We start from the raw sequence: 24,216 nt of genomic DNA, 5'->3' as shown, positions 1-24,216 counted from the left end.
TGACTGAAAGCCATAATCGACACCATCAATAAAGGCATGCAAGTTGTTTTATCATCCTCACAGAAACCTGGCTGTAGATGAAATACTGGTCGCCTCCAAGGCTAAAACTGGGGCGACCCAGTATATTACAGCTGAGGAATCAAGCTGTTTGCCATGGATGGTTTAAAGAATTAATACACAGTGGACTTTTCAGTTTACACAAGCAAATGCAACATCCCCTCTCAGCATGGCCTGATGTTGTGATGTCCCTTTTGCAACCACGTTACCTTGGCACCGGCTGTCACATACTGTGTGGACAAGTTATATTCTAGCCCCAAGCTATTCAGGGTTTGCCTGGAAGACTTACAAGGAAAAGGGAGAAAAATAAATTGCCCTCAGACAAAAAAAAAAGCATGATAGTAAAATTACCATAACATTGATTTGGGAGGATCCAATCATCTATGTAAAATGTATGGACATCGTATCATTGTCCTACACATTTCACATAGCACATATGGTGGTTGAGAATTTAAAATAAAATAAAAACAACTTAAAAATTGTTGACAAGACCAACATTTAGATAATTTTAGATTACGAAAAATGTACTCTTTTAAAGGTATACTACTAGGTATCAGATCACTTAGTATATTTCAAAACGTTTTTTATTTTTAATTTTACATGAACCACTAGAGTAACAATGTGGTGCAAGTGGATAGAGCCTTGGTGTTGGGATCAGGGGGTCACAGGTTCAAACCCCACTGCAGTCAGCATGTCGTTGTGTCCCTGAGCGAGACACTTCACCCCAAATTGCTCCTGTGGGGATTGTCCACAGTATTGAGTATGTAAGTCGCTTTGGATAAAAGCGTCTAACAAGTAACATGTAAAAAAAAATGTAATGTTTTAATCAACAATTCTCCAAGACAATATATTATACTACATGTAGCCTACCGGGAATAGGAGACAATAGTGTGTACTTTCAGTCATATGCAGATGACACAGAGCTACTGTATGTGTAAGTGCCACTCACTGATCTAAGCGTCATCAATATATTATCACTACTTATATTGGTGATGTTCAACACCACAAGCACACGTCCATGTTAACTATGTCACACGTCCAGCATTTTACTTGTTGCAAAAGTGATACATCAATGTATTACTTTATAACCATCATACTGGGCATCTGTATTTCTCTCATTTTTCTCATAGAAAGGGCAATTCTGCTCACAAAGACCTAAGATCAACTCTGAGGTCCATACACTGTTTTTCAAATTCTCAAACACCCAGGTGAATGTCAGACATGCTTTTAAGGTATTAGACCCAAACGTGGCTTTAGATCAGAGACAGAGGCCTTTTACCAAGAGTCAGATCCCTTGCAATAGGGAGGCATTGTTTGCTATCATTGCTACCTTTTGGACCTGAACACATCTTAGTCTGTGGACATTAAAGTATATTTGTTACAGCTGTTTCTGCTCTGCTAAGAATCATCAATGGTTAGCTGTAAGGCTCCAGCCTGTTCAGCCTAACATGATTATTTTTCAATTTGACTGCATTGCTGCAATAAATAAATAGGTAATAACAGTATAGATTTAAAATGTAAAAACTGGCAACTCCACCTCTGGTTTCAACTGCCTTGTCTTAGACAGTCCACAAAGCAGTTGATCGAGTCACTGCAACAATTGAGGGACCCTTTTTCCAAACAAACAATACAGTGGATTGTCACACCAGCTCTTAATCCAGACAGAGCTAAAGAAGAACCTTTTATATAGCTTTCATCTCGCAGGCAGACAACAAAATAACCCTTAAATGGAAAAATATCCTAGTCTTTGTGATTCGATCTGCCCGCTTTGAGTCCCTGCCTTTGTGTGTGTATGTATCTATGGAAGCACAGGTGATTTCAGAGTTTAAAAGAGGTCTCACTGATGGATTAAGACATTTACTAACTGTAACTTGCCAGTTAAAGGTTTGTGGATCCCATTTTGCTGCTCCGCCAATATGACACAGATAAACAATTTTAAAAAAGGCACGAGTGTCACTGGGTTACATAAGTTTCATGAAATCCTCAAAAGTGTACTTAGAGATGCAGGGTTTGTGTATCACATCAGTGTTACGCTCTCCAAGTAATTTGAACGCTTGTCTTTTTTTATCACCCTGCATTGATCCAAGGGAGGCGTGTGGTGCAGTGGATTGTGCGTTGGTGTTCGGATCAGGGGGTCACAGGTTCAAACCCCACTATAGTCAGCAGGTCGTTGTGTCCCTGGGCAATACACTTCACCCCAAATTGCTCCTGTGGGGATTGTCCACAGTATTGAGTATGTAAGTCGCTTTGGATAAAAGCGTCTAACAAGTGACATGTAATTAATGTAATCCAGGGAACTCCTGATGGGCTTCATAAGGAGCATCACTACAGAGGAGATTAATGCTTTATTTCTAATTATCTCCTTGTTCTCTTTTCCCATTATTCTTCAAAGGCAAATCTGAGGACATAAAGGCACAATAAGGACCACAGAGGCTTCGTAAAAGTATTACTTTGGGGCTTGGATGTGGAACAGATTTTATTCATTTCTAATCTATAATAATAACACATTTTGTCTGGAGGTCACATTTTATTCTTCAAAAAACTTGTCAACACGACGCACAGTAAAAAAAAAGATGCATACAATTAAAATAGAAGAAAATAATTAAAAAAAGCCATGTGACCTGATAACAAATTTCTTAAAAGGATAAATTGGTATTTTGTTAGGAATTAAGTTACAAAAAACTTGTTTAAATAGTTTACAACAAAAAGGCATAATAAAGTGTCTTTGATGTGTTAGACAACCTTCAGTACACAGTAGCAGAATGTAGTTTTCAGGACACGAGAAGAAAAAGAAGAAATATTTCACTATAATTGTCTAGCATGCAAACAATAATTCCAGTAGCTGCTCATTTCAGGGCTCTTTTCAAAATCCACACATCTTGATGGGAAAAACATCAAGTGTTATTTCACAGCAGACACAGTAGGAAAGACACAGGTGTAAATAACTCAATCAATGATAGCTGAATTCCATTTAGCTGTAAGGGACCCTGTGTTGTTATGCAGCCTCACTGTCAGGGCTATCTGGGATAACAAAACAGAGCCATCATTAATGTTATTAGTAACACTTGTGCTTTTCATGGCATGACAAATTAAAATATCTACTGTTAAAAAAAGCGAAGATGAAATATTTGTTTTAAAGTGGTGGACGAATGTATAAAATCCCAATCATTCACCTGTAAACGATATATTCATACCATCGATTGACAGCATAACATAAATAGCGTACAAATACCTCCGTCCAAGTAACATTGGTTTATTTTGTTCTTGTGTGTTGGAAGCTAAATTATACAGAGAAGCACCCATGCAGTAGATGAATTGGCACTGGTGTTGTGCATAAACACAGAATGAAACATCATGATTCCATTCTTTCATATGCCATTGTCATTTAACATTAGTAAGCGTTGATATCCCAATTCATGTTTAACTTCATTTTACTGCACGTTTTGATGAAATACTCAACATTTTATAAATCAAATAGATTCAAGGCCAAACAGCTGGATGTGCCAAAGTAATCCTAGATTTTATCATCGTGGCATTTCTGTCCTGTCACCCATTTTATGAAGACATCATAAGGCACTGATTTATCATGGTGGTCATAAATATGTCAGCCCTCCATCTCAGTCTTCTCCTTGGCCAAATTCCAGTCAGGAATGATCATATAAATGTCTCACACCTTCCTTAAGGATGTTTCTTTGCAAGGAACTCAATTAAGGAGCAGCTGCTGATGCAATTCATGAATTCTGGGTTGTGTTCAGTATTACGAGCAACCCTGAAGCTGGTGAAAATTGAATGTATTATCCATCCCTTTTTTATCTCTTTTATCCGCCTTATTCTCAGTGGCCCTGATGATCTTTGTGCAGCTGCATTCTCTCTTTCTCCACTTGGAGGCGCTCTCTCTCAATCTGAAGTCTGCCGGCCTCAAATTTGAAAAACTGCAGCCTCTCTTTCTCCAGCTGCACTCTCTCCTTCTCTAGTTTTAGCCTTTCAGTTTCCAGGTCCACCAATGGCATCCAGCCTTTACTGTCTTTCTCCCTATGTCCATCATGAGTGGAGGATAAAGAAGACGTGGAGGACGAAGGCGGGCCTTGTTGGGGCGGCAGGTTAAAGGATGAGTCCACACGCTCTGAATGTCTGAGCAGCAGAAGCCTCAGCCTCTCCCTCTCCACCTGTAACCTCTCTCTCTCCAGCTGCAGCCTTTCCCTCTCTACCTCCATCTGACGGAGTCGCTCCTTCTCCACCACCAGCCGCTCTTTCTCCACAGCCAGGCGTTCAGTTTCCACAGCCAGGCGCTGTTTTTCCAGCTCCAATCGCTGTTTCTCAACAGCAACCACAAACCCGGCCCCCATGTTTTCATGATTGTTTAATCCACCCAGAGCGTGAGCTTGCATCCCCATCAGGCCTCCAGCGTGGGGCAGGTCTCTGTTGGTGGTGGAGGTTGGTGCCTTAGAAGAGCTAAGCATGCCCAAGTCATTGTGGCAGTAAACATTCCCAACATGCCCCTCGCCGCGTGACTCTATGTCGCTGAGGAGTGAGGGAATATCATCATCTTCTATTTCTCCGTCTCCCATATCACCATGCAGCTAGAAGGATAAAGGGAGATCATTAAATACAGACAAGACCTATTTTCCCATAGACTGTGTTAAACATGGACATGGTCTCCATGAAGACACCCAAATGTTTCTGACGTGCCATGGGCGAAGAAGTGGGCTGTTGTCGGAGCATAAACTGGCCTGTGTGATAAAGCAAGCAGACATCTGACACACTCACCTGTCACTCAAGGCCATGACACCCACTCACAACATGTGAGTTATATGAAAAAAGACACCCCTTTAAGCTCCTATGAATAGGGAGGTTAGTATTATAGGACCATGCTTTACTGCTGTAGAGTTGGGCGTTATACGATGGGGGTCTATTGGGATCAACTCACTAATGGAGTCGAAGGTTGACACTTGGATTATGCACATGACTTTAACTTTACTTGTCATGAGAGGCAACACTGCTCTTATCCTGTGAAAACAGCTCTACTGTCTGTGTCTCTAGAGGGAGTTCTCCAAGTCTAAGAAACTAACCCTGATGATAGGTGACGAAATGTGAGATTGAGTTGCATTATGGGAAAGGTAGGATTCAAGTGTTTCTATAGCTTCACTCATGTAATTGTTAACACATATTGCAAAGTGTTGATAGTTATATTCCTGAAGACAACTCTGAGCTTCTGTGTTGTGAGTTTTTGGTTGTGTGTTTTTGTTTTTTTTAAATAGACTTGATACAGGTTCATAACACTGGAGAGAAATAGGCTGCAAGGTTTTTTAGGGATTTTACGAGGAACATTGTAACACTGCAGTGTGAAGAAATTATGATTATCTGATAACAAATCTTAATGCAATTAGAAAAACATTCATTTTACGTCAAGTTTTAATTAAATCCTAATGAATGAACACATCCGTTAATTTGATGTAATTCCTACCTTGTGAACATACAAGAGGGCAATCAATAGGCCAGATTAACAGGAGCCACTTGATATCAAATATGCTGGCATCATCACTGGGATGTGTAAAACATAACTACCTCTGTTGATGAGGATATTAATCAAGCTCATTAACACATCATCAAGGTTAACATACGTAGGGTACTTGTAGTGACATTAACCGTGTTAATGTGAGCTCTGTATCAAAAAGCATGAAGGAGATTGAGAAACTCATTTTGTCCTCATTTACATGCAAATGTAATTAATAGACTGAGGTTTAATTAGAGTAGCTAATCCATAGTAAATGTATACACACTCACTGTGGCACCATAATGTTGATGATGGGTTTCTTACCCTGTATTCAGTGACATCTTCCTCCATCTTCACCCCCATTATGGACTGCCCGCTCGGCTCACTGAGAGCCACCAACTCCGGCCAGTCGCAGTGGCAATCCTTGGAGAGGCTGGAGAGGTCAAGCAGCTGGTCACATCCAGATCCCAGAGAAGCTGCCTCATGCTCAGAGGAGGACTGATCATACTCAGTCTTCAGAGCCATAGACGAGGATGAGGAGGAGGAGAGGGACAGCTCAGCCTGAATCTGTTTTCTCTTCATCAGTGCACGCCAGTCTAGGTAACGACGCTTCACCTGCACAGGAGATAGGGATGTAAAGGGGCTAGTGTTTTTAAAGGTTAAAAAGGAAATATAAAAGTGTGATTTGAATGTAGGGATAAACAAACCTCTGCTGCAGTGCGTAGCTCTCCTTCCCCCAGTGAATTAACACCGCGAGCCACTTCTTCCCATGCCTGTCTCTTCAGCTCATTAATGGCTGTGTTCTGTTCACACACAATGAGGAGAATATAAATAACAATTACAAATGTTGTGTTGGGATAAGTAAAGTCTGGAAGTGTGAGTTATGCAGGTTCCTTTCAAAAATACTGGAGAAGGATAATTTTTGAGGCCAATAGCAATGCTGAAAGAATATTATTGCAATTTGCCATGAATAAATAATTAATTATTTTTTACAAAGAACCCTTATGTATGAATATATTTGTTTTAAAAATTGGGACCAAGATGTGCAGTGAGCTGGCTATATTGCAGATGAAAAATAAAAATGTTAGTGCTCTCTGGTGGACAGTGGAGATAATAGGGATGCTGCTAAATAATTGTTTTAAATACTTTGGAATTTCAGCACTGCACATTTGTTTTACTTATCAGCTAGAGGTTAACTCTTTTATGCCTCATAATTTGTTTTTCTTTGTTGTATGGATGAGCATGTCAAGAACACAGTACAACTTACTCACATATTTAAAATGTATGATTTCAGTAATGAGTTAGTACACTCACAAAGACATATATTAAAAAACTAATTCTTCAACTAAAGTCACACACATAGAGGTGAAAGAGAAGAGGAAATCTGCACCTGCTGTCTGGAGAACAACACGTCCGTCCTTTTGTGTATCTCCCTGATAAGAGTCTGTGTTTCTTTCACACTGTAGTTGCTCTTCCTCTTCCTCTTTAGATGTTTAATCTGCAGGAAATCCAGCTTGGCGGCAAGGAGGGGACCGACACCCCAGAGGCACAGAGAGACAAACAGAGACGAGGAGATATACCTGGAGAGAGAAGACAAGGGTGAAGTTATGGAGATAGCAAGAAAAAGTAAGAAGGTAGGTTTAAGGAAAAAAAAGTGTGGATGGAAACTTGAAGTTCTCCACCTGGGAGGCTCATCAAGCTCTTTGTAACAGCATGTGATACTTGAAGTTGTGGAAAGAAGTGTGATAGGTTGCAGAGCTCACACCAGGTTGGCTTAAAGAGGAAATCAAACGCCTTATTATTTCCCAGTGGAAGGTTCACTTTTACCTTGATAAGGCCCTGATTCGATGACGTTATAGCCACATTATTAAGAAAAGGCTCTTAAGTGTCCAACCAGCCAGGTGAGCTTACACAGGAAGATAAACGCCACAGGCTGAAAGGGCTCTACACATTTCCTGTATGTAAAAAAGGAACACGTAAAGGGACAAATTAATGTTGTTGGGATATAAAGTGTGTATGAAGTGTGTGTCAAATCGTCAGTATACCTAAAATCCCTACATTTGGCACAGATGGCTTTAGAGTGTGTAACACGTTCGCACATACAAATATTTCTTTACACACCTTAGACCCTCAATTTGTAGAAGGGAAAACTCGAGATTTAGAAAAACTGAAAAAAAGAACACACCATAAAAGGGGAGAATATGCTATTAGCCTTGTAGTATAGGACATACAGTAAACACGATATCTAAAATCCCTACATATGCTCCAAATATGGAAAATATTCAGTGTGCAATATAAGCTTAATTGCAGGTAGCCTAGATATGACATGTGCGTTTCTTCTATTTGACTACATGTAGATACAATACCCACATACGCAATATGTGCCTTTTGGTTATACCATCCTGTTTCTCTAACATTAATTGTATAGTTTATATAGAAAACGTGTATTTGTTTCGAGGAATAAGCTACGATGTAGTAGCTAGGGATTCCTAGTATTTTTTTAACCAGACGAGCACGACACAATTTTATCTTCGTAATTACACATGTAATACCGTCATGTCTGTTGCCTATTCTACCACCACCCCAATATAATTATTATGCAATATATTTATAATATAACTCACCTTACGCACACAGATGTTCCGAAATCACAACAACATCGTAGAGGTACAATTGTAATGCTGCATTCAATGTGAGTCGGAAAGAACTTATATTTTAATATTTACGCTTTAGATGCGTCTTTATAACTGCAAATCGGATAAAATATGGTGAATAGAAAATTGGACCATGAATTAAAACATTTTGTTTTCTTTATTAACGCATCAAATCAATACCCCGCCATTATGTAGACGAGGAAATACGTTTAAAAGCATTGTAAGAAAGAGGCGTGGGTACATTATTTTTTAAAAGTGTGATAGCAAGGAAATCCATGTATTTACAATCAACTGGCTTCGGGGAATTATGTATGTCTAGGGTATGCAAAAATGATCGTATTTATTGAAACCACAACATGGCTTTGCCGTTTTTACAATATTCCCGAGAGTACGTAAATGTGTCGTTTGTTGCGCACTGTTCTGATCGCTCCTATTGGCCAGTCATCCACCGCGCCCACTTATGACGATGTTGAGTCACGCCGGGCTCTTACGGGCATGTTAACCACTCTCAAATACAAAAAGGTAAACAGAGAGTTGTCATTTTATTAGCAGCTCTCAGTTATGTGCTGCTCTGGTGCTCCACTGTTAAATGATAAAGCATCAGATGAGTGCTGTTATCGATCGAGTCCTACATGCTAATGTGCGATGCTAACTCGTTAGCTAACTTGTAAGCAGTCTGAAGTTGTGGAGGAGAGATGACCAAAGCGAGGTGAAGAGATGGGCTCTGTTCGCTGGGCTTTTCTCTGTGGGTCCTGGAGACCCAGCAGGTCTGAGTGGATATTAGCTAACCGCTGCATCCAGCGGGAGGAAAGAGACAGGATCAGACAGTTCGTGTTTGCAAAGGATGCAAAGTCAGCCATGGTGAGTCTGACTGTACACTTTGGCTTATTTTACTGTGGAACTACCACCCGAGTTAGGTACTTTCCCAGTGGTCAAATCAAAAATATCCACGTGTAACATTATAATTTGTCCACAACCAAGGAATTAGTAGTCCGTCTTAAGTTGGACATGTAAATTCACATACTGACTGTAGTACTACTGTACACTGGAAGAGTATGACCTGTTTTTATTAGATGTTTGTAGGCCTTGTATTTTATATAAATATTTGTATATACTATATAAAGATAATCATATTTCAATGGAAAAAAACTGCCATATTTGTCCAGTGTAGAGGTAGAAACACACTGCATGGAATTGGAGTCATTAGGTCACTATGGCCTATTGTGTTCATAACATTCATAACAATATTAATTTAAAATAAAAATAATCACGTAAATCTCATTCAAAGAGTTGTGCCATACGTGTACTTATACAATTCCTTATATAACATTCCTTATTCCTAATATAAGAGATTTCAATTTGAATAAAAAAGATTATTTCCTAAAATGTTTCAAATAAAACAGAAATAAGCACTCAAATCCCGTTAAAAAATAATATTCCTAATGTATCTAGTATAGTTATTCAATGCTGAATTACCTCAGCAACATGTCAGCTGAGGACAAGAGACAGCTGGACGTAATGGAAGTCATTAACACTGCTTTAAGGACTATTAGATGAGGCTAGACATCAAAATAAGATCCTAACGTTTCAAGAGTTTACAACTAAGACACTCCACTAAGAATCATTAAGACCAATACTTCCTGCTCATATCCCAAAGCTGTCCTTCTTTACACTGCAGGCCACGTGGCATGGTAAATAATGGTGCAACAGGGCAGATGTGTTTATGCACTTGTAGCCCTTTATGTAGTGGGTTGTTTGATGTTGCTGCTAATTTCCTAACAAGGTGCCATGTTTCATCTACAGTTTTCTCAAGAGAGGATTTTATGTCGCCCATATGCTTTATGTTTTAATAATTATTTTATGACTTTAGATATTACCAAGAATGTATATTTTATTATATCTATTAGATGCTTTACGAGTGATTAGCTCTACTATTGGTGTCTTTCTCTGTCTTTGCTAAGTGAGCTCACTTACTGTAGATACATTCCAATCAATCATGTCGATATGGCAATCATTTTGAATACACTGACCATCTGTCTCTCAGGCTGGCAGGTTGCTGCTGAGGAGATTTGTGTGTGAGAGGATGGGGATCCCGTGGTCAGAGATCAGATTGGAGCGATCTCCCAGGGGGAAACCTTACCTGGCAGCTCCACTAAAGGTTAACACCGTGATTTTTATCTAAAGTAAACAAAGTCTGGATTTGTACTTCCTATCCTTTCCCGCCAGTGGTGACTGTCAGAACACAGTGATAAAGTATTGAAATGCACTTGTTTGCCCCTTAACTACACTTACAGGGAACATTAATCGTATGTAGTATTGTAGATGTATAACAGGGTATGTGTTCTACATCACAATCTATATAGTAAGAAAAATATGACTTTGCATGGAACTTGGGCACTTTTTGAGCTCGACACATAACGTATGTAAATGCAGTTATGCTGGATTGTTGCTGGATAAAGTTATTTGCATTGCTAGTGTGATATTTAAAAAAACAACAAATAATTATTTCAAGTCAATGTACATATTATAATATTGTGTAATCCAGCGCTTATAATTGATGCTTTTGTACAGTTATGGTTACAGACTTTCTCAACCAAAACAAATAAGTTTCCTGTTTTTTGTTAAAAGATTCTTAAATAACGATGTTATCTCAAGGTTTTTTGGCCAAAATAATCTTGAAGTGAAAATCTGACCTACCTAGTGACTTGATTAAATATTCTATATTTTCACCTAAAGCTTAGACCATACTATACTTTTCCCACTATACTAGACTGAAATAGTAGCTATGTTCTATGTCGTCTTATACAAATATCCACTGTTTGATGACTGTGATGCCCTTTACTTCCAGGTCAGATCAGATTCAGGCACTGAACCCCCATCCTGGAGTTTCAATCTGTCCCACCAGGGGGACTACGCTGTGCTCGCTGCAGAGCAGGGGGGGCAGGTGGGAGTGGATATCATGAAGAACACCATGCCAGGTAAATGCTCTGAGAATGTGTTTATTGATTTCAAAAGAATGGTTTGGAATAGCAGCAGAGAGGGAAAAAAACATCACCTCACTTATGACACATTTTGAGAAAAGCTGTTATAGTTGGAGACTTAAAAGCACACACGTGTTGCAGACATTTTGTTGATGTCTTCTGAAATGTAAAACTTGATAAGGCTTAAAATATGAGACTTCTAAACTCAGTGTCAGCAGCTGAAGTCCTAACAATGAGGCAAAAATATATTTTATATTTTCTGTGTGTTTTTCAATTTGACCACAAGAGGCCACTGTTGCCTTTTTAATGTAAAAGGTTAAGGCGTGTATAAGTGTTTGGATTCCTTTGTGTGTGCACGTGTGTGTTACAGTCACATTTATATATGAGGCTTTTCTGAGAAATGAACCATCCACAAGTATCTAAAAAAATATATAATGTAATCCTGGTAGCGCTCTATTCTATCTCTGACACCTCATTTTCTTTCCCCTCGTCTCCCTCCTTCCCTTTCCTTCTGTTTTGGTCTCGTCCTTCCTTCTCTCTCCACCTTCCTTCATTCCCTCCAGGTACCAGCTCTGTGCCGGAGTTTTTCCGCATCATGACTCGTCAGTTTACAGCGTACGAGTGGAGCGTCATCCAATCAGCCGGCTCTGAGCACCTGCAGCTAGCCGCGTTCTACCGCCACTGGGTAACCATGGCAACCGTCCTACCCTTTCGTCACATTGCATTGCTGCTGGGCCCCACGGGCGGTGTTTGTGTGGGGGGGCATAGGGAGGAAATAACATTGTCAATGTCCGTTGAGACACACACACATTTGTACAAAAATAAATATTCCTGTGTGATTTCTTTACTTAATTCAAATATGTATATTTTTGTCCCGTGTTGTGCTTCTCTATCCCTGCATTTCATTGTTACTTAGTCCTCTCTTTCTTTTCACCACCTCTATCTTGTTTTTTTCTCCATGCACGCGAACACACACACACACACACACACACACAGATGGACGGCGACAGCAATGGTGGTGCTAAGTAAAGATGTTGTGAGAGTGAGAGGGTGGCACAGAGACGTCAAGCTCTGATATCATCATCACCACACTGTTGACTAATGGCAGAGTTTGACGGTTGCCATAGTGATTAGCCTTGTAATACTGTTATTGTGGCTCATTGGCTGACGAGCTGGGTTGGTTTTGGCTGGACACACACACACACACACACACACATTCACACAAACACACAAAGTCACTCTTTTGTATACACACTGTTATACATGTGTGCATAGATTCCCATCTGTTGTGGTTTTAAGTTATTGTGCTACGGAGCCAAAACAGACAAACACACAGACACACAAAGAGGCACAAACAGACTGTATTTCTCCAATTTGTCAGGCATACAAATGTCCTTCTTTTTTCCTTTTAATGACTGATTTTAAATGCCATTTTCTTAATGTCTTTCGTTTTTTGTAAAGCACTTTGAATTGCCTTGTGTTGAAAAGTGCTATATAAATAAACGTGCCTTGCCTTATGTGCCGGGGATCATTTTCTGCATGCAACTGATCAAGTTTCCTCCCTTTTCCTCCAAGGCCTTGAAGGAGAGCTTCATCAAAGCCATTGGCACGGGTCTGGGCTTTAACCTGCAGAGGGTGGAGTTTCACCTGGCCCCTGAACCGCTCACACAGAAGCATGTACTGCGCCAGACCAAGATGCACCTCGATGAGGAAGAAGAAGAGGACTGGATATTTGAAGTGAGTCTTGTGTGTGTCAAAGGACAAAAGATTATACATGGTAATATTCCAAATATGATGACCTGATATAAACACAATTCTGTAGTTTTACCTTAATTTCCTGTTCTGAGAAATAATTGCGTAATATTGGAAGCAGCATGCAGTGTTTTTTGAGCGAATCATTGGCAACAAATGTTTTCCTTTTGTATGTGGGTATGATTCACGTTTTTTATTTATTTGGATCCTTCAAATGTTTTATATTGCCCAAAAGAGGCTTTGCCAATGTGGTTTTTCCGCACCATATAACGGAAAAGTTAAATCATATCCGTATCTCAGTCTCAACGCCTAGCCAAGATATTGTCCTGCACATTACACAGCTTGTTTAAGTATTTTCGCAAAAATATTCATCCATTAATTTAAGAGGGGGAACAAAGACAGTTTTGATATTGAAAAGAGGCATGTCCAATGTATAGTATCACAGACAGACAATATTTACTTTGACAGCACTCCTTTTATGTAAAGATAGTTTTAAAAATGCTAATGTCCTCTTATAACTAACATATGTACAGTTTGACGCTGCTTTAGGGGAATCAATTCGCTGAAAAGCAGCTCTCTGTGGGCTCCTGTTCTACTGCTCCTAACACTAGGATGGGTCAAATGCAGAGAAACCATTTTGTTACATAGTAAGTAGGCCTACTGTGTAATGACAATAAAAGTAAAAAAAAAAAAAAGTATTCCAGTGGCTGCCCCCCCCTTGAAAGTATCTTCAAAGTGAATCACGCGTGGTCTTTGCAGAGAAATACCCACAAGGGATCGCACTAAGGGAGCCTTCAAGTGGCCCTCCAGCCCCCCTAACACTGGGACAAGAGTAAAAGGAGTGCACCCTCATTCACTGTCAGAGTATAAGAATCCTCTGTTGCCATCTTTTCCCCATTTGATCTCCTCCTTTCTGCTCTTCTTCTCTCCTCACCTTCATGTATTGTCCTCTCCACCTCTACTTTGATGTATTTTAGTCTCGTTTTCTCTCTCCGCCTTATTCTCCCCCCTGTATGTGTCCTCTCTATTCCCCCTCACATCGTCCTCCTCTTTCCTTCATGGCCACTGGAAGATGGATTGACAAGTGACTGCTAAAAGGTTACCACTGGTCTGAAAAGCCTAATGTCCCGTCTCCTCGCCTCTCTCCATCCCTCTCGAGGTCGCCGAGGCTTAATGCTGTTTTAGTGTCTGTGTTTTCACACTGGGGAATAACAGCTCACTTGTATTGATCGCAGGTAGATGGCAATGCATGTGTCCTCTTTGTAACTGTAGAGTGTAGAGCAAAGTGAGGCAACAGCAGCATACAGGATGAAGAGGAGCGAGTTGAAGCAAGAATCAGTGAAGCATAAACTGAAAATGGGATGCTCCCGCTAAATCTCCCCTGCACTGCCTCATTTTACAGCTGTTTGATTCCATATTTATATAGTATTAATTTGTGTAAGTTTGTCAGGTATTTGAACAGAAAACATTACAGTGTCATTTTTAAACAAATATAAATAAGGGCTAATTTGCCAAATTAATCTTAAAAAGTTAATTCATTATTTTTTTGTTGACAGAAAATGAACCTGCAGCTATTTTGATAATCAAATCCGTCATGCAAGCAGAAATGCCAAACATTTGATGGTACCAGGATCCTAATATATGAACATTTCTTCCTTTTTCTGCACTGTATATCATTGCAAATTGCGTACCTTAAAGTTTTGAACTGTTCAACATTTTATAGACAAAATTATTAATCAATGAATCTAGAAAATAATCAGCACACAATTAATTAATATCAGCCCTAATACCATGGTATTCGAGCTTACTATTTTCTCCTATCATCTATAGAATAACTACATTTGATCGGCAATGAGAACAGTTCTTTCAATTATTCCAACTAAACAACAAGATTATTTTATATATATATATATTACAATCAATACAATACATTTGACATTAAAATGAAGGGTTAATAGATTCTAACACTATGTTAAGCAGGTGTTGTAAATAATTTACATCAGATGTTTAATCCTGTGAAGTGCTATTAAATATTACATTGTTTAGAGCGCACACACACTACAGAGAAGCTGTTCCTCTCTCTGTGCTTGCCCAATGACAGAGACACGCATCTTATATGTAATCAGGGAATGATTGCAGTGTTCTTGAGAGGTCAAATCATCTCAAATTTAAATGTTTAGTTTTTCATGTCATACAGAAATTGACACATTCGGAGCGAACAGAGAGATGAGACGAGCAGCAGACAGTACCAGACACAGACAGTCACCAGCTGTCTGGTGACCTCCTGTCCTCTGACTCGCTGAGTGCTGATTGGCTGGACCAGAGAGCAGCTGTGACTGGTTACTTCCTGCTGACCTCTGCTGATCACTCCTGTGGACTCTAGGCAGAACCTGAAGGACCTATCAACGCCAAAAATACACAGAACAAAATCGAAATATTCTCTTTTTAGTAACAATTCCTGCTGAAATGTATCTAAATGTTTCTGTTTGGGCTCTCTATGCTCCCTTCTATCTGCCATGTTGTTACCAACTCCCCACAGCACACACACACACACACACACACACACACACACACACACACACACACACACACACACACACACACACACACACACACACACACACACACATACACACACACACGCATGCATGCACCGCACCACCTGTTACTCCCACGTATACACACTCAGTTTTTGGCCTTTCATTTCCAAGCATTTTGTGTCGTCTACAACGCAAGTTATAGAGTGGACACATTAAGAACGAACGTTTGAAAGGAAATTTTTTAGGACAATCAAGGCTCAACAGGATTGATAGTAATAGTGTGAGAAATGTGAATAACAGATGAAATCAAAGGAATGTTTCATGTTAAGTACTGTAGTATAAGAAGGTCAACAGAAACTAAATCTGCACAGATTCAAAAAATCTGAACATATAGATTTGAATATGATTTTGCCATTTATAAATTGTAATATTATTAGCACAGATGATATAGCATGGGTTAATAAGATAAGATAGTACTTTATTGATCCCAATTTGGGAAATGTGTGTGTTGCAGCAGCATAACATCATCTAGCTAGGCATTGGCATTTTTCAGTAAATGAATTTATGCTTGATGTTTTTCTTCTATCACAAGCACGGGTATCGCTTGGCAAGCGTCATGTGACTTGTAAATACAGCAATCTGACTGAACCTTGAACTGACTGAATCCATGCTTGCTCTCCTAAGAGATCCTGCTAACTCATTTATTCAACAGATCCGGGTGCATGCTGTACAGTATCAACACCTGTGCACATATCTATTATTTGTCTTATAGTACTTGCTCTATATTTCTAAGTGTTTGCTCTTTAATTAGCAAAATGTGTGTGTGTGTGTGTGTGTGTGTGTGTGTGTGTGTGTGTGTGTGTGTGTGTGTGTGTGTGTGTGTGTGTGTGTGTGTGTGTGTGTGTGTGTGTGTGTGTGTGTGTGTGTGTGTGTGTGTGTGTGTGTGTGTGTGTGTGTGTGTGTGTGTGTGTGTGTGTGTGTGTGTGTGTGTGTGTGTGTGTGTGTGTGTGTGTGTGTGTGTGTGTGTGTGTGTGTGTGTGTGTGTGTGTGTGTGTGTGTGTGTGTGTGTGTGTGTGTGTGTGTGTGTTTTTGTTTATTTTTTTCTGCAGGAGAGCTTGCTGGATGCTGACCATCATGTTGCTGTAGCACTCGGACCAACAGAAAAAACAGGGTCTGAGGTAAGGATATTAACAATATTAACAGCTGCTCATATTTATAACTATTTTTTTGAGCATGAATAATGAAATGGAAGTTTTCAAAAGTAATTTAAATGTTTCATTAGCAGCCAAAACACTGCACAGTTTTCTGATCACCTCTGAAACCGTGAAGAAGATGTGCTTAGTCATTTTTACACCGGGCTAAAAGTATCATTTAAAGGTCACGGTGAATGTCCAAATGCTTGCCTTGTATATCCGATAAGCATTGGTTAGCATGAGTCATAATCTATGATCTTAATTTGATTTAAGACTCCATTTAAAAGATCAATCCATCAGATGACAAGCAGACTGTAATCTACAACAACTTCTATCATTTAAATAATTGTTTTATAAATAATAATGCCAAAAATGTGAAGGTTAACTATAGTGATCTACAATACATGTCACATAATTTAAACTTTTTAAGACATGACACATTGGTCTTTAGGATTGTGCATTGTAGGAGTATTTTGAGGTATTTTAGTAATTGAAGGCTCTTCTCTCTTCCCCTCAGCTTTTTCGTCCGTCTCTTCCTCCTGCCAGCTCATTTGCGCTGCTGTCGTTCAGCGACCTCACCGCCTCCGCCTCCCCTCTGACGGAGGAAGACCCCGCCTGCTGGGACAGCTTCGAGATGAAGGCTGAAGCTCCACAGAGACAAAGAGACACACACACATCCGAACAACCACCTGTCTCACGCTGACGCTCACCTGATATGCACACACACATACACACCTTTCATAAGTGCCAAAATGAAACACACTCTCACTGACAGTGAAGCTGCTTTTTCATTCAACACAAGTCCAGTCAAGTTTAGTTATAAAACCAAGGATCACAGGTCTGTCTCACAGGACTTCAGAATCCTCACAGAATCTGACACCTTCTATCTTTACCTCGGTTCAGGTGGAGAAGAAGTCTCAAAAGAAATCTGATTCACACACGAGAAATACTGTGTGGTACATCCGAACATTAAATGTTGATCAATACATTGATAGCGTGTACATTATATTAACTTCCTGTATACTTTAAGATTGTCCAACGAGCTTCTCATTATTGATCCTTATCGGCCTCACCAATTCATTGTGTGTGTGATGTACAATATGTAATCAAATGTTTCCTCTCAAGGCATCAGCCATTTATTTATTTATGTTCTCCTGCAGTTATTACAAGTTCCATGCAGAGCAACATGTAAAGTATCCAAGTACTACTTTGCATTGTGTTGTACATTTTTGTTATCTTTTCAGTCCTGCTCACATCTGTGTGTGTCCTCTTCTTGTCTCACATGGAAGTACATGTGCACAGAGCTGGGTAATCATTCAATGTGGTTACAGATCAATATTCTGTGGTATTTTAGCTCATGATCATATTATGTCTTCCTGTTTTCATATGCTACCATACCAGTTAACAATTTTTATTAAAATATATTGGTTATTGAGCATTTTGTTTTATCCTTTAAAGTTATTATTTTAATCTGAAGCATTTCAGTGGCAGTCAATAAATCATATTACTTTACATGTGATTGTGCTTGATTTTGATTTATTTATTTAGACGTGTGTGTGAGAGAGTGTGTGTTGCTTGTGAGCTGTGTCTTTCTACTCTTCCTCTATACTGTATCAGACGTTTTTATCATGCTTTATTTCTCTCCATCCTGTCTTCCTCTTTGTCTCTTCCATTCAGTCTCTTTCTTTCCTTTTCTCTGTCTATCTTGTTCCTCCATCTTGTAGTGCATCTATTTGAATCAAGGACATTTAGTAGCATCTCTCTCTCTTTTCTTTGCAGTTGATTTCCTGCTCCATCCTCCCTCTCTCTTAGTAGATGCAGTCAGTCTGCAGGTGTAACCCTTGTTTCTGCATCGCATTACATGAATCACAACATATAATCATAAGCCTCCTCCCCTGCACACAGAGAAGGAAATAGCGAGCTAGAGGTCAAGAGATATGTGTGTGCAGTTGTGTATGCGCCATGTTTGTGACATTAATACCCCTTTTTCATCCCTGAGGTACATATGCCTAAAACAGTGTGTCCTGACACTCCATAGGTAATCATACAGCTACGTAGGGCTTTTGTTATCATGTGCTACTCTGATATTAGAAGAGTACATTCAGTATTTTCCCAACAGGTAAACCGATAGAAAACAAACAATGAGGCTGCTGCAGAGCAATAATCTGTTTACCGTAATAATGTGAGAAGAATGGCAATGAGTTATCTCAATGTCAATACAAATTTGAGTTAAAATTCAACTTTTTAATACAAATACAGAGACGGGTGAGAAGGAAAGGTCATTATTGACTTTTCTTTTTCTGACAAGTCTGGGCTGTCACAACCTCACACACCTGACACAGACCTGCGGTGTTACCGACCTGCTATCTGACACCACGACCTGTACACCTTCTGCTCGTGTCAGGTATCACTCTTGTTCATTTCTTTCTATCAGATATATTCTCTGATTTTCCTCACCATTGATTTTGCTTTTTTCAATTAAGGGAGGTGATGATATAGATGAGCCTGCTGCAGATGGTTTCATGGAGGTCCTTTGTTTTTGTTTGTATAGGACACACACCCACACACAAGTACAAACTTTATGTTGAAGGAAAAGGGCAGTCATTCAGTTGTATGTAAGGCAAGGCAAGTTTATTTATATAGCACCTTTCAACACAAGGCAATTCAAAGTGCTTTACAAATAACGAAAGACATTAAGAAAATGGCATTTAAAATCAGTCATTAAAAAGAAAAGATAATAAAAGAAACATTAAAAGAAAAAATACATGGATAAAAGTTACAGTGCAGTTTAAGATGTGAATAGTTCAATTAAAAGCAGCGGCAAAAAGATAAGTCTTCAGCCTGGATTTAAAAGTAGTCAGAGTTGCAGCGGACCTGCAGTTTTCAGGGAGTTTGTTCCAGATATTTGGAGCATAATAACTGAACGCTGCTTCTCCATGTTTAGTTCTGACTCTGGGGACAGAAAGCTGACCAGTCCCTGAAGACCTGAGAGATCTGGATGGTTCATAATTTAGCAGTAGGTCAGAAATGTATTTTGGGCCTAAACCATTCAAAGCTTTATAAACCAGCAGCAGTATTTTGAAATCTATTCTTTGACACACAGGAAGCCAGTGTAAAGACTTCAGAACAGGAGTGATGTGATCCACTTTCTTAGTGTTAGTGAGGACTCGAGCAGCAGCGTTCTGAATTAGCTGCAGCTTTCTAATAGATTTTTTAGTGAGACCTGTGAAGACACCATTGCAGTAGTCCAGTCTACTGAAGATAAAAGCATGGACAAGTTTTTCCAAATCCTGCTGTGACATTAGTCTTTAATCCTAGATATATTCTTTAGGTGATAGTAGGCTGATTTAGTAACTGTTTTAATGTGACTGTTGAAACTCAGGTGACTATGACTACACCTAGATTTCTGGCTTTATCTGTTGTTTTGAACATTGCAGACTGAAGCTCAGCGCTAACTTGTATACGTTCTGCCTTGGCTCCAAAAACCATTACCTCAGTTTTATCTTTGTTTAATTGGAGAAAGTTCTGACACATCCAGTCATTGATTTGTTCAATGCACTTACTCAGTGTTTGAATTGGAGCATAGTCTCCTGGTGAAATTGTTACGTAAATTTGTGTGTCATCCGCATAGCTATGGTAACTTATTTTGTTGTTTTTCATTATCTGAGCCAGTGGTAGCATGTAGACGTTAAAGAGAAGAGGCCCCAAGATGGAGCCTTGAGGTACCCCACATGTCATATTTGTCAACTCAGATGTGTATTTACTAGGGCCGGGACTTTAACGCGTTAATTAAGATTAATTACACAAAAATTAACGCGTTAAAAAAATTAACGCATTTTAATCGCACTTTAATCGCACTTATTTTTGCACAGCGGAACGTTTCTCACTGGATGAGTTTCAGGCGTACCGATTATACTGGAGTACCAACTAACGTTCATGACTTCAGCATGGGACTTCAAACAACAACAAACCACGGTGAACAATAGTCAAACATGAACGAACAAGCTGATGAGACCGCTTTGGTCGGCCCCGTGGATGGGACATTTTGTTTTAAAAAACGGACGGATGGAAGCGTCGACAAGAGCACGGTTGTGTGCAAATTATGCAAAAAAGAATTTGCATATCACCGCAGCACATCAAGCCTAAAGTATCACCTAAATGCAAAGCATGTAGCAGCTAGCGTGGACGTTAGCCTGACTCCGAGTGCAAGGAACCACACTCAATCAGATGACTGGTTTTCAGGGCCAGGATAAGTCCACGTCTGAGAAAATAACCAACCCCCCTGCTCACTGGATTGCACTCGACTCAGGGCTCGACATTAAGGACTGCCCGATGGCCCGGGGCCAGGCCCGGACTGGCCATCGGGAGCACCGGGAGGTTTCCCGATGGCCTGGCTTGCTAAGTGGCCTGCTGGCCTGAGGATTTTTGCTATGTATGTATTGTGAACGCAACGCTGCGCAAATGTGGGTCTGACTCTGCCTCACAGAGGGTGACTGGCTGTCTACATGATGTGGCCTGCCCACATGACCACTTTCATACAGACCATACACTAATGCCCTCGATTGGTCTCTGTGTGTCATTCAAGCTCGGGAGGGTGTGTGTGTATGTGTGGCGCAAGTGAGCAAGAGAGAGAAAGCGCGCGCATCGGTTACGTGTAGGCTATTGTTGTTGTTAGCATCTGGCGCTAGCTAGCTGCGCTAACGGATATAAGGAGCTGTTTCAACAACAAGGTGGAGGAGAGTCCTCTCCTGTCAGACTGAGAGGCTGATAACTACAGCTCAGGTAAAGGACTCTGCTGCGTGTTTAGATAGTTAACTTAGTTCTCAGTGGGTCTCACGGTTTGGTCACCATTCATGTAAACACATATTTCCATTTGAAGGGAGAGTGATTAGTAAAATATGCATGAATAATAATAAAAAAACGTTAACTAGGTGAAAAAATGTAAGATAAACTTTAAAAACTTGTTGAGAGCTACAACTAGTCTTTGCTGAGGAGAAGGGGGGAGACAGGTGAGGCTGGTTCAGGAGCCCAGACACACTCACAACTATAAATGAACCAAAAACAAATAAATAAACAAGTTTCAATGTTTTATCATATTGGATATGGTATGTTATTGGTTATGGCCATGTTATTATGATTTTATGATTATTTAAATGTATACAGTTCTGTTTCATGTGGGTGTAGTCTCTCTCTTTATTTCCCCCTCAAAGTGAACCAGATTGATGCATTTAAAGGTGGGGTAGGTAAGTTTGAGAAACCGGCTCAAGATACACTTTTTGTTATATTCCATGGAATGCTCTTAACATCTCGATAGCAATGAATATCTCAAGTGCTTTGACAACAAATCCATTAAAAAATATCATCTGTGGAAGCCGTGGCGCTGTAAAAAGCACGACCAATCATCTGAGCCGGCCCGGCTAAAGTAACTGGATGGCCTACCTGCCTGTCAGTCTTCCATCTGGGCACACACTTATCTTGTGCCCTCATTGGTCATGTGAGCGTTCGTGTGTGTTGGAGGAGGGGCTCTGTGAGGAAGTGGCAGATTTGTTCCGGTTGTGTATTTTCAAATTCTAGTGCACTCCAGCTGGGGGGTATACTACGAAGCAGGATTTTCGCTTAGCCGGCTAAATTCAGGGAAAACTCCGGCTTTCCGGTCCTACGAAGCTGGTTATCTTTTTAGCAGGCTAGATCTCTATGGTAACTTATGCTTAGCGGCTAACCTGGTCGGGACCAGGTTAGGTTGCAGGCTAAGAGCTCAACTCAGTGAAAGCACTGCCTGCTGACCAATCAGAGCTCAGTGTGCGGAGTTTAAAGCGATCAAGTCATATTACAGGAGAAAGGAAATACAGAAAAGTTGCCGTTGCAGGAAAGACGGCCGGCAAAAATCACCGACTGTGTGAACGTGAACATTAATAGAATATCACCTCCCATCTTCAGAGCAATCTGACTAGTATAACATTAGCGTTAAGAAAGCTTACTTAAATATCTGCCACAACATAAGTAACCGGATCAGAGTAACATTAAGTACAGTCCGCGGCATATCACTTCATGTATCATATATTTTCTTATCTGAGTCAGCTGAGCCGTATCTGGCCGTGCAACACTCACAGTGTCACATACTGTATGCAGAAGTATTATTTTAAGCAACACATTAAGTTGACGAAACACTCGAGACAAATGTAATTAAAGTCAGATCCGTGTTTTAGACGGGGCAGTGATATCATAAACCTGTTAATGTACGCATTCAAACACTTTTTCTGTTACCAGCTGTATTCACCTGCAAGGTGAATACAGGCTTTTATCCTGGATAAAGTGTTTAAGTCATGGATGTTTAAAGTTTAACTTCTTCATATGTCTAATATTATAGTTGACTTTTCATTCAGGAAGTATGCCGCTGCGCTGTCAGTACGCTTGTCCATGTTTGTGATTGGTCGAATGCTCCAAATACCACCCCTTTCATGTGAACGCGCACCTAACTAGATAGGACACGGCTGGCTTGAGCGATCCACTTGATAACCCCCGTCGTAGTACCGTTTAGCGAGAGCGCTTATGTTTTGGATTAGGCCAACCGGCTAACTCAAACATATCCAGGTTAGGTTGAACCAGCTTCGTAGTACAGGCCCCTGGTTTCTCCAAAATGACCTACCCCAACTTTAAGTCCAACATTTAAAAAAAAAATCTTACCGGGGAAGAATGCCCCCGGACCCCCCTATAGGATTTGAGGTCCACTCCCACTTAAAATATGTTCACATGAATAGGTTCCTAAATAGATTTGCACATTTGTTTAAATAGTAACCCATCTCCATATTTATTTTTTGGAAGTAGATTTAGAGGGCTATCACTACGGGCAGCAACGCTGTAAATATTGACAAATAAATCCAGCAAAATGGCACAGAAAACTTGTAGTGGCCTGGCTGGGTGTATAATTCCCGGCCTGATTTATTGTCCCAGTCCGGCCCTGCCCGGGGCCATCTAGTATTTAGCTCGGGCAATGAAGCCTCACCTGCTGGTTGCCCGATCGGGCAATCTATTATGCCAGTATCATGCAGCTCGCGGATCCAGTAATTAGTGACCCGACAGCAAAACTAAACATATCTATAACTAGTTTAGGTTGTTTGAGAGGTAATTAAAATAGCTACGTGTGATATTCTAACCTGAAGTGTGTGTTTTGTTCCGCTCACCGCTGCATGTGGTTATGAAGAGCTGTGTGTCGAGTCTCGACTCGTCAGCAGCAGCTGATCTCTCTCTCCCGTCAGATTAGACTTCACTCGCGTTTATGTCCATATCGATCAGATCCAGCTAGTTCTAGCTAATGATATGACTACCTGCTTATTAAAAGACAACTACACAATAAGTGTCGCTATGCAACTGGATGAGGCCACAAAGTATAGCGCAGCATTATGCATTTGTTTACATGCCCACCGGAACCCCGAGGCATTACCAACAGATCAACGCACAATCAATCCATACAGGACATCTCTTTCTCCACATTAAGTGTTAGACATTAGAGTTGACTATTCTTGTCTGTCACATACTCTTCTTGTC

The 24,216-nt window shown here is 40.2% G+C and overlaps 2 protein-coding genes across 4 annotated transcripts; one reads left to right on the top strand and one right to left on the bottom strand.

The window, feature by feature from the left end:
• Positions 1-2,576: 2,576 nt before the first annotated feature.
• On the bottom strand, positions 2,577-23,907 carry msantd4 (Myb/SANT-like DNA-binding domain containing 4 with coiled-coils). Its single transcript, XM_071205201.1, has 5 exons — positions 23,853-23,907; positions 6,942-7,131; positions 6,259-6,354; positions 5,876-6,166; positions 2,577-4,637 (listed from the first exon to the last, which is right to left on the bottom strand). The coding sequence occupies exons 1-5, from the start codon at positions 23,858-23,860 to the stop codon at positions 3,891-3,893; spliced, it is 1,332 nt and encodes a 443-aa protein (XP_071061302.1). The 5' UTR covers positions 23,861-23,907; the 3' UTR covers positions 2,577-3,890.
• aasdhppt (aminoadipate-semialdehyde dehydrogenase-phosphopantetheinyl transferase) lies at positions 7,076-18,160 on the top strand. Of its 3 annotated transcripts, none has more exons than XM_071205202.1 (7): positions 7,076-7,185; positions 10,250-10,363; positions 11,054-11,183; positions 11,750-11,871; positions 12,762-12,923; positions 16,588-16,656; positions 17,189-18,160. In XM_071205202.1, the coding sequence occupies exons 1-7, from the start codon at positions 7,159-7,161 to the stop codon at positions 17,372-17,374; spliced, it is 810 nt and encodes a 269-aa protein (XP_071061303.1). In that variant the 5' UTR covers positions 7,076-7,158; the 3' UTR covers positions 17,375-18,160. The 3 variants fall into 3 exon arrangements, with proteins under 3 accessions (XP_071061303.1, XP_033953514.1, XP_033953513.1); XM_034097623.2 differs by having other exon boundaries at positions 7,088-7,177; XM_034097622.1 differs by lacking the exon at positions 7,076-7,185 and adding an exon at positions 8,666-9,066.
• Positions 23,908-24,216: the final 309 nt, after the last annotated feature.

This window comes from Pseudochaenichthys georgianus, chromosome 13 (genome assembly GCF_902827115.2).
Source record: "Pseudochaenichthys georgianus chromosome 13, fPseGeo1.2, whole genome shotgun sequence".
Taxonomy (NCBI): domain Eukaryota; kingdom Metazoa; phylum Chordata; class Actinopteri; order Perciformes; family Channichthyidae; genus Pseudochaenichthys; species Pseudochaenichthys georgianus.
This window is presented reverse-complemented; position numbering and strand designations above follow the sequence as displayed.